The 12183-nt window shown below is 32.7% G+C and overlaps 2 protein-coding genes across 3 annotated transcripts in view; one reads left to right on the top strand and one right to left on the bottom strand.

The window, feature by feature from the left end:
- Nucleotides 1-12183, bottom strand: part of LOC134853905 (cytoplasmic dynein 1 light intermediate chain 2-like) — a 485619-nt gene that overhangs the window by 402720 nt on the left and 70716 nt on the right. The window lies entirely within an intron of this gene.
- LOC134854138 (uncharacterized) overlaps nt 1-12183 on the top strand; it is a 36975-nt gene that overhangs the window by 9007 nt on the left and 15785 nt on the right. Inside the window, exon 6 of the mRNA XM_063870260.1 lies at nt 46-240. Within this exon, the coding sequence (XP_063726330.1) occupies nt 46-240 (195 nt within the window). The remainder of the gene's footprint in view (nt 1-45; nt 241-12183) is intronic.

Here is a 12183-nt window from a genome sequence, read left to right as displayed (position 1 = left end):
GAATTTAACTGCGATTTTTTTCTGTAACCCTTCAATTGTGACTAGGTTCTGAAGAGACGCAAGGCTACTAGATTCACATGTGCGAAGTGGAAGGCTAGTGGCAAGGGAGGTTCAACTGGGAAGAGGGAGAGGGAATTGACGTATCTGATGCCGACTAACTCTTCGGTGCCGATGGCCCCCAAAGCAGTGGACTGCACAGAAATGCAGTACGTTGATGCGGCAGAGTGTGAAGCTGAAAAAGTAAGTTCAGACAATTCTCATCAGAAGATAGTCGTTTTTTGCCGATTAACTATATCGATGCGAAATGCGTCGGTGGGAAAATCATGTTTTGCGACTTCAGTGAACAATATGCAAATCATCTACATTTTTGTGTTACTCATACTACATGCAAATCATGCTTAATATCATCCGTCCGAATCATATTGGGATTCCAACCACCAAAGGAACGATTGCAAAGCGAATAGTCTGGCTGCTGTTTAATCTTTGAGCTTCAGTTTTAACGCACACTTCGATGCGTATAAGCGGTGACAATTTTGGATTATTTGGGGAAAAGAGTAACAAGAAAGTTTGGGTTTAACTTCTGTGTTTAACTTCGCCATGTGTTCTGCTCTTTTCTGTTTAGCGATATAACAGAACCTGTTTTATCCGAGATTTACTAAAGTAATTGCTCTTTTCAGCTTTAAGCTCTTTTCGCTATATGCGAAGTACAGCCTCAACTCAGTGTATTTTGTCATTCGATTTTAAGTAAGCCTGCAACAATACACAGGGAATTGACATTCGTTTATTTTGAAAGCTCCTTAGTTCTGATTGAGATTTCATAATGTGTCAATGGACATAGTGAAGACACACATATAAGTTGGGATGATTTTTTCGTTTTTTCAAGGAAAGTCTTAAAATTTGATTTTTGGCTGTTTGAGTTTTGATTTGTTTTTAAGTTCAGTTCGTTTTCTTTTTTAAAATATAAATGTGGCTTGTTTGGTATCGCTAGTGGTGCTAAGCTCAGCTTCGCCTCTGTGTCTAAATATTTCAGAGGAAAGTGCGGTCTAGACTGGACTCGACACCCGATTCTATTCCCGAAAATGGCCGGTACCCTTCCCGCAAAGTTCTGCTCTTTGATGTTGTTCAGACTCGTCTGGCAAAATTAGCTGACAATTTTTGAATCTGTATTCCCAACTGGCAAATCTATTAGTCTCATGGATAATCTTCGACCACTACTCTGGGTTAAAAGGAAAATTTTGAAACTTGGGCTTCTTTCAAAGCTCATTTCAACATATTCGTGCCGTGTGGAACCTGATCTAAACTATATTTTATGATTGGATAAATTAAATGTTTTACCAATGTAAAGTATTTAATATTAACCAATCATGATCCATCTAACTAACAACCCACTTATTTGTAAGTGCTGAAGTTACTTGTAATTTCAGCACCAGAGAGATTTGAATTTAACTTAGAAATTAGTTGGACTCTCCCGAGCACTTCAGCAGCCGCAATAAACCAGTATACCCTAGATCTATTGAGCCTAGCAGAGACTAGTTAAACAACCTGAGACTAGATAGTATAAGAGTAAGATTAGGATCGGTATTAGACTAAGAAGTTGCACGAATCTATCCGGCCGAAAATAAGATAGCGTGACGAGCAGACGGTGTACCCTATCCGAAATTACTCTATGAGTTACACTCCAGTCCTAACTCATCTGGTGCGACCATAAGTCTCGAACAAGACCTTATTAGATTAGAATTAACCAAAATTAGATTAGAAATTAGACAAAAACATTTACAAAATGTTATACGACAATAATTTAATTGAAATGTCTCTCCGACTCAATAGATCCGAGCCAATATTCCGAACCATAATAGAACTACCCGGAATTGGAAGAAGACATCGAACCAAAGACGACATACGACAAAGTAGAAACTTGCCGTATAGTTACATGATAGTTCGGCAAAAGCCAGAACAAACTTTTATATTTCGAATACTACTTGCAATGAATTTAGATTTCCATTTGCAAACATAAAACCTTGAAGTAAATCTTCAAAATCATTTCAGGCGCTAAACAAAATTAATATTATACAATAACGATTGATAAAAAGATCTAAGATCGTTTTCCTAAAATTCTGCAGTATTATACAAAATATGTTTGAAAAATATTTATTGGAAAATAAAAATAAAAATTAGTAGCATGACAATAAATGGTTAGTAATCATAAATCATCCTGTTGTTCCAGCTTCATCACCTAAAACATAACAGCAATCATCAACTCACTAATATCATAAAATACTAAATCTTTCCTTTACACAAATTTAAAACCTCATTAAAACTTAAAGTCACTTAATTTTAAAACCAGATCATCAAGGCTTATCCTTGGATCTTAAATCATTTTCTACTTCATTACATTTTAAATTTGATCATCAAGGCTTATCCTTGGATCAAACAGAACAACTTTGTTCTCCCCCACCCACTTAATTAGTGTCTAACGACCTCAAACGTCGATTCACTACCCAACCCTTTCTAAAGACCCAAGACTAATAGAAATTTTTAAACAAAACTAATCATTCAAATTAGGATAAACAGTGAAGAACTTCGGTTATTCATCCTTCACTTGATCCCCCCTCTTACCAGACCCAGGATAAATCTTAGACTTAGTAAGTTTAAAATAGTATCTAACGAACTACTCGCGTTCTAATTATACCTGAACCTTGTGGATCGATTTACTATTCTCCAACCCTTGAACACAATCACTACCCCTAAGTAAGATTAAGTAAGTTAACACCTTAGCTTATACTAGTCACGAGAAAGTAAAAATCATTCTTCGGAATCGATATACTTTTCTCTCCAACCCTAAACAAATAGACCCAGGTTAAGCTAACCAAAAAATCGTAAGAACTAACAGTTTAGGAAAATAGAAATCATTTAACAACCTTTTGCACCCGTCATCCTAAACCTTATGTCATTTAAAAACCTAGGGAATAAACAAACAATCGTTTTACACAATTGTGAAATAGATAACAAAAAATACGACCTTGTAATCACACCTCATACACAAACAGTTGGATACATTCGAACAAAACGACAAACACTAAAGAGAAAAATAATCACTAAACAAAGACAAATAACACGAAAAAGATTTTCAAAAAATCGAAACGCATTTTCAGAATCAGAAACCAACAGTTTAGACGAACTCTACAAACTAAAAGAATCAATAGATAAAAATTACCCACAACACGATCAATTATATTTTTCTGACTCAGAAACAACTTCAAATTCATCACAAAGAGGAAAAAGAAGAATAAAAAAGCAGTATAAACACAAACCAGTACATCTATACAACTGGAATCAACCAATTCGACACATTAATAATTACATATTAACAGTCATCGAACGAAAAAATGAGTTCAACGCACACCCCAGGTGACGAAACTCCAGATGATGATGAAATCTTTCCTTTTATAGTAGATGCAGATACTGATAGAGGACAACACATATTTTGTCAAAATTTACTCGTAAATTTATTTGAACCCGGAATCAGTCCATGTAAAACAGAGTTCCCCGATGTAAAAATCAAAAGACAAATCATAGATCACTATCTAAAAGATATATGCAACATAACACAACAATATGGAATCTACTCTATAGAATTCACTTCCCCAAACCATAATAATAGAACATACACTATTCAAACAGACGACCTTGATTTAGAATTTTCAAAAGTTTTTTCAGAATATATAAAAAGCATACAATACCATAACTCACAAAGAGCAAACTCCATTTTCACCAATGAAGTTTTCGCACTAATATATAGTTATATTTCGATATTAGAAAATGAACTCCCATTAACAAATGTCTCACCGACAGAAACATCTAAACATTTAAGAGTACGACATGAAATCACACTACTCTCTAGTTATTTAAACATCATTAAAGAAAATTTCACGAAAGACGACGTTTCACAACATACCAAACACGATTTACAAAAAATTTTAGCATGGTTCATAATAGATTATTTTACACACAATATTGATTTAATTGCACAAGCAAGAAAAAATTTTAGACCCCAAAACTCGAACGATGATACAGCTATCACAGAACAATCAGATTATGTTTGGGACCCCGAATGGTCTCATCCCGTATTTATAAACTTTCCACAATCAATCTCAAGTCAAGCAATAGGTACAATATCTTACATAAGAGATTATGTAAGAGTAATACCATTAACAATTGATGCAACACCATTAAACTATAATACATTTTTACCCGATACACAAAATAATAGTTTAAACTCTACAGTCATACACAATGAAAACCTCAATGGAACTAGGAATCTTACTCAACAAGATATACAGACACCATCACACTTCATAAATGAAGAAATTGTACACACAACAACTACACAACAAAGTATTTCACCAATACGCCCAAATTTAACAACACCAAGAAATACAAATCCTTCACAAACACAGGTAACCTTACAATCAACCGTTAAACCTTCGGTTGCCCCTAAATATTCACATATAAATTACCAAACATACAAACCCATGACAATACCATCAAAAACACGCAAAACATTCACTAGAAACAACTTTGCAGACCATAATTATAATTATACACATCCATCAAAAACAAATTATAAACCACAAAGAAATTTTAATCAATATACAAAACCTCGAAACTGGGATAACCCAACGGCCCAATATAATTCCACAAATTTTCAACCAAATCCTCCACAGGATCGCAGTGAAAATTACCCATTTTTTCAACAAAATAAAAATAAAAAACAAACATCTTATCAAATGGATTATTTATCCTCAGATGAAGATTTCTTACAACCAGATATATTTGCACCAAATACTCAAGAATATCGTAGACAAGGAATACAGAAAACACGTACAAACCATAGAAATTTTTCTCCACAATCAATAGATGCACAATATCAACAACCAATTCAACAACCAAATCCAATTAATATACAATCTTTTCAACCAATTCAACAACAAAATCCAATGACTACACACTCGTATCAACCATCACAAATGCAAAATGAAATACCACTCCCGTATTATCTTCAACAACATGAAATAACAAGAAACCAACTTTCAAATTTTTCTCAAATGCCAAATGCAGCTGAATCATTACAAATGACAATGAATCCATACCTTATGGGTGGATCATCAATAACATCAAATAAACCCTTAATGGTTTTCACAGGAACAGACCCTGAATACTCTGTAGAAGATTACTTAAATGCAGTAACAGCAAATTTAATTTTAAATATTGGACCTGAACCAATTAACACGCCACTACATCAAAACTGGATACATCGACGCACAGCGTTGATACAAACAACCTTAGATGGCGCAGCCCAAAAATGGTTTTCAGTACTACCTCAAGAAATAAAATCAAACTGGAAAAGATTTACACAAGAATTTTCAAAAATGTTTGACTCCGAAAGAAACAAACAACAACAAAGAGTTTTATGTAATGAAATTCGCAGATTACCAAACGAAACCATCAAGCAAATAGCAGTAAGAATCGAAACACTAGTTCGAAAAGCATATTCACTAAATACACATGACTATAAAAACACTAAGATGACAGAAATCTTAATGATGACCTTAACACCACAATTAAGGAAAATAGCAATAAAAAAGAGAGCATCACATCCTTCTTCAATTCGAGAACCCGATTTAGATTTTAGAAAACTAGTAGACAAACTAGAACAAGCAGAAATCACAATGAAATTAGAAGAAACGGAAAATCTGAAATTACAATACGTTAACAAAATTGAAACGACTCCCACTAATATTAATAATATACAAGAATCAGAAACAGATCTCGTTGAAAAAATCACTGAAATACTCAATATTTACGAAAAGAACCCGAACTTTAAAGGCAAACCATCTTTCAAAAAATGGTGTAATTATTGCCGACGATACGGACATAGTATTTCCGAATGTAGACAAAAACAACAAGATAGTCAAAATAAACCTCAAAAATACAAAGAACCAAATAAATCATTTTATCAATACATGAAAAAAGATCAAAACCTACCAAACAAAAATGTATACAGCAACAACAGTTCAGGAAAACCACTCCCAAACAATACAAGCTATACAAGAAATCAATCTCCATATAACTCAAGTTATAGAGGAAGATCACCAGAACGAAGAAACACGTATAATTCATCACAAAATCACTACAATAGACCGAATAGTCGAAATAACTACTCCAGATCAAATTCAAATACACAACGATTTGTTTCTAGATCTAATTCTCAATCAAGAAATAACTATTATCCAAACAACCAATCACGAAATTCATCATACAATAGGAATAGAAACTACTCCTATAATCGAAACAGAAGTTATTCAAACAACCGAAACCAGAATTACCCGAACAACCGATCAAGGAATAACTCATATAATAGATCGAACTATAACAGACCAAACAATAATTACCAAAACAGATCGCGAAATAATTCACAAAACCGACACCCAAGTTATAATAATCGCTATCGAAATTATTCCCAATCACCACACCGAAATAATAATCACTACAATAACTCTAATAATCGTCACAGAAGCAGTACACCTAAACATCAAAGACAAATCAATCAAGTACAAGCTAACCCAGAAACAACATCAGACCCTCCAGGTATTGATGACACAGTAACTGATACGTTACAACTCAATCAAATAAACTGTACATCATCAGATTCAGAAAGTGATACTGAAAACACTCTTGATATCAATATGATAAAAGTCGAAAATGACTATGAATCTGTCATATATGAACAACCCTTTCCATCACATATATATGAAAATCAATCACAAATTCTTCAAAATCATTACACTACACCCATAAATTCCACACCAACGACGCAAGAAACAAATGAGATAAACACTACAAATCAAACCAATAAAAATACCAAAACAAAATGCTTGAATACAAACCACATTTATCAAAATATACAAAAAGAACAACCCAAAGAAAAAATCTGGACAATACCATTTCTCTTAGAAAGCCCAAGAAATAAAGAATTTCAACCACCAGACCTTGAAATAGATTTTTTAATTGATTCAGGAGCAGAATCAAACATAATAAACATTCCCACATGGAATGAAATAAAAATCTTACACCCAAAGCTAACACCTCTTGAAACCTCCAGCAAACTAGCGACAGCACAAGGATCAACATTGATAAACTACGGAAAAATCCAATTATTTCTCCTCCCTACCAGAACAATGGAACAAAGTAAAATTTTAAATAAGCCATTTAAACAAATATTCCATATCACCGATATTAAATATAATATCATTGGAATACCATTTATTTCAAAGTATATACCAACAATTAACATACTAAATAGTAAAATATTAATCAAAGATAAATATACAAAAACAAAAGAAACATCCTTAACATTTTTTCAAAGATTGAATAAACAACCACCATTCTTTTCAAAATTTTATCCGATATTTAACCAACAAAGAAAACACCTGAAACCACTATCAGGAAACATCTATAATTTTTCAATCAAACAAGTTCACCAATATGATAAAGCACAAAACAAACAAAAATTTTATATGTCAGATTTTGAATTCAAACCGATTCATAAATTTTTCAAAATCACAATCTCTTCAATAAAATATTTGAAAAATTCGAATTCAGATATCATCTCCTTACATGTCTATAACAACACACCTTACCAAGTAACATTACCATTAGGACTTTTAGGATATTGTGAAACCAACGCAATAATATCACCAATACACGAAAAAGCCTATCGCGTAAATAATATACTCCAATTACTAGATATTTGCCAATCTACAATTCTTAATGAAGAATTATCTATAAATAATATAATAAGTAACGAAAACAGAAATACGGATTATTTCACAAAAACTCCATATTTCAAACCTACATTCAACATCAGTAACTACACAGAGGACCAACAGAAATTTTTAACAATGTTTAATTTCCAACATTCACAAATAACACAAGACGAATTTGAAAAGTTAGCCAAACAGCTAATTCAATATTCATCAGTCTATGCAACATCAAAATTCGATGTTGGCAAAATCAGTTCATCACTACATCTCCCATTAAAACCAGACGCAGTTTTCAAAAAACAAAGAGCAAGTAAAGTACCAATTCACTTACATGATAAAGTAAACAGATTACTCGATATTTTAGAGCAATACAACATTATATCACCGGTTAATAAAGAAGAACAACCAAAAGGCAACACATTCATCAACCCCGTTATCATTCTAGCTAAAGGAGAATCGTTAAAAATCGTTCTCGATGCTAGATACCTCAATTCACTCATAGATGAATCAAAATGTAATTGGCCCATTGAACCAATACAAGTTATTTTAACAAAAATAAACGGCAAATACTTCACAACCGCCGACATGAATAGTGCATACAATCAAATGCCACTAGATGAACAATCACGACGTTTAACACAATTTGTTATCGGAAACCAACAATATGAATTCAACCGCTTATTCTATGGAATATCCATAGGACCAGCAGCATTTTCAGCCTTTATGAGCAAAATTTTTAGACCACTAATACTCAAGAAAAACGCAATCACCTATTTAGACGATGTTTTTATGCAATCACAAACAAAAGACGAAATGTTCAAAGTTTTAGAAACATATCACCAAATACTTCAGAACGAAAATCTGAAGGCCGCCCCCGATAAATCACACTTCTTTTTGACTAGAGTTAAATTCTTAGGACATAATATAGAAAGAAAAACAATCACTCCACTGAAATCACGCATTGACGCTATTCAAAAACTTCAACCACCAACAAATAAAAAGAAAATCCAAGAGTTCCTTGGAATGTTAAACTTTTTAAGTAAATATGTTTATAAAATGCAATTATACCTACGACCATTTTATAACATCCTTAGACAACAAAACAACTTTGAATGGAATACAGAACATCAAACACGATTCGAAGAAATAAAGAAACTTTTAACTGAACAAATTTCAAACACAATTCCAGACCCTGATCAACCATTTTATGCAATGTGCGATGCTTCGAACTTTGGCATCGGCGCAGCATTATTACAATCACATAATGGTACAAATAAAATGAACCTCATATCAGCAAATTCTCGATTATTCACTCAAGCAGAGCTACGACTCTCAACTCTAATGAGAGAATGTACAGCCATAATATATACACTTACAGAATATGAATTTCTGATACTTGGATCAAAACATCCCACAGTTTTGTTCACAGACCACAAACCAATCATCTTTCTTTTTACACAGAAATCTAACCCAAACCACCGAGTTTACAGATTTCAACTAATTCTAATGAAATTTCCAAACTTACATATAGTTTGGACTGCAGGAAAAAATCTTGCATTACCAGACACCTTAAGTCGAAATACACCACCTGAATTACTTACACGAAAAACAACAGTTGAAATACCCAAAAATATAAAATTCTACCTTGCAGAAAACGAAACATCACCTCGATTAGAATGCAAATATGCAGTAAAAACTGATATTGAACAATCACAAATAAATAATTTACAACATTTCCCACTTTATTTAGATTGTCAAAATAATCATGAAGTTGACCTACTTGGAACATCAACTTTTAAACCAATTCCATATTCTCAATGGATAAAAAATAACACCCAACAAAAACGAACAAAACAACACCTACCTAAAAAAGACCATTTTCCACTAATTGAAAAAGAAGATTTAACTGATAAAATAAATTTATCAGGACCACAAACAAATGATTCAAAATACACAATAAATCAAGTTTTTGACCTTCACGACCCACTTGATACAATACCATTATCTAAATTAGAAATCGAAAACATTTTTCTCCCCCCAACAGAAACAATTACAATTTCAACACTGAAACAATATCAAAACCTTGACCCAGTAATTCGACAACTAAAATCATGGCACAAATATAAAACTAAACCTATCAAAGCAGATTCAACCATTCTAGGAAACAAAACACTCCTCCGATACTTTCGCAAGTTTAACAATACAACAGTTAACGAAAATACAGACCTTTTAGAGTACAACCTTAATGAATCTACAGTTCCCTGTCTCCCTATAAGTATGATTCTTATAGCTTTTAATATTTCACATACACAAAACATTAAAGGACACTCTGGATCAGAGAAAACATATTCAAATTTTATACAAAATTTTTACTTCCCAAATGCACCAATTTGGATAAAAGTACTATGCAATGATTGTATAGTATGTCAATTAAATAAACCTTACCCAAATCAAAAACAAATAGCACAAAAACAAGATTTTAAAGGACAAAGTTTATACTTTAATCATCGTATCTCATTTGATACTAAAGGACCAATTTCACCCTCATCAGAAGGAAACTCCTACATTATGGTAATTGTTGACGCATTTACACATTATGTAGCACTTAACCCAGTACCACATTGTAACGCTTATTACGCATACACAACACTTTATGAACACTGGATAGCAAAATTTGGACTACCAGAAATTTTAGTCACAGACAATGGTACAGAATTCATAAATAATGAAATAATAACACTATGTCATTTATACAACATTAAACACAAACCACGTACATCTCATGCACCTTGGACAAACGGCTTAGTCGAAGGTATGAACCGTTCACTACAAGAATATCTTAGATGTATCATCAACGGAAATGATACCAAATATACCGAATGGTCAGCAGATGTAAAATTATTTCCATTAGCATATAATTCACAAATCACGACAACTTTAGGAATGTCACCATACGAAATGGTTTTCAACCAAAAGCCACGCAAACCAATAATGTTTACAGCAAATTCCCATAAAAACGCACAAGGTTATTGTCAACCAAATAAAGACTCAATTTGTTATAACCTACCATTACATACGCACGATGAAGATCATTTTCATCACCCACAAATCCTTAAATTAGCCTCCGGTACACACACCGAATGGATTTTAAATAGAGATAAGAAACACAATGAAATTTACCAAAAAATAACGAAAAAGTTATTACAAAGACAAAACATAAATGAACAAATCAATTCACGTTTTACACCAGCTTCCGATTTAAAAATTGGAACATTTGTTTTAATACCTAATTTTAATACTCAAAAAGGAATTTCTAAAAAATTACAACCCCTTCGAAAAGGACCCTATCAAATAATTGCAAAACCCACAGATGTCACATATAAAATTATCGACTCAAACAAAAAAGAAATCGTTCAGCATCGAAACAACCTATTACCTTATTACCCAAAAGAATACGCACTCCGCGAATTAACCCAATTATATTCTTTCACAGGATTAAAAATTATTCAAAACGAACCACATCTGAAAAACACAGAACAAAATGATAACCCCACCGAAAATCAAAACACAAAACCAATCGCTACCAAAAACAATACACAAAACCATAAAGAATCTCCAAAACAAAGAAAAAATAGAAAAATGACAGAACAAATAATACCCCAAGAAGAAATAGACAAATCAGAACATAGAAAGACAACAAGACTCCGAAATCAACCACGTAAAAACTACAAAATGTTCATCCCCCAATCTAAAATATTAAAGAAAGTAGAATTTAAAAAGTAATTTTAAAATTTTATACTTCACAATCTTGAAACCTCCGTAACATTTTTCATTTCCATTTTTCAAAATAACATGCTCACAAGTACGCAATAATTCTAGTTCAAAATAGACCAATAGGATTCATCCAATCCGCCACTTTCTCTAACTCAAACTAAGATCAATTAGACGAATAATCTAGAACTCCAGGCACATCTCTAACTATAACTTTACAACCTCCAGGTCAAAAATAAGCAAACCACTCCAACTTGACAGCTAAAATAAATATCACCATAATACCGTACCCCTCCCTTATCTAATAACCCAAAGATCAACAATATTTCCCCAACTCAGACCACGAATACCCCCAAAACAAATTTGATAACTTAGCCTAAAGTCACAAAATGAAGATTTTAATTAGCCTAAAGTATAAAAATCTCACCATACCCCGGATCATTTGACAAACAAAAATAAAGAAAAAGACGACCTCCCAGTCACCATGAAAATTGCCCCCAACAATTTTTTACGAAACTCAACCCACTTGTCAAAAAACCAATAAATAATTCGACCACACTAGAAAATCGCCTCAAACAGCAAAAAATAT

The sequence above is a fragment of the Symsagittifera roscoffensis genome, chromosome 9 (genome assembly GCF_963678635.1).
Source record: "Symsagittifera roscoffensis chromosome 9, txSymRosc1.1, whole genome shotgun sequence".
Taxonomy (NCBI): domain Eukaryota; kingdom Metazoa; phylum Xenacoelomorpha; order Acoela; family Convolutidae; genus Symsagittifera; species Symsagittifera roscoffensis.
This window is presented reverse-complemented; position numbering and strand designations above follow the sequence as displayed.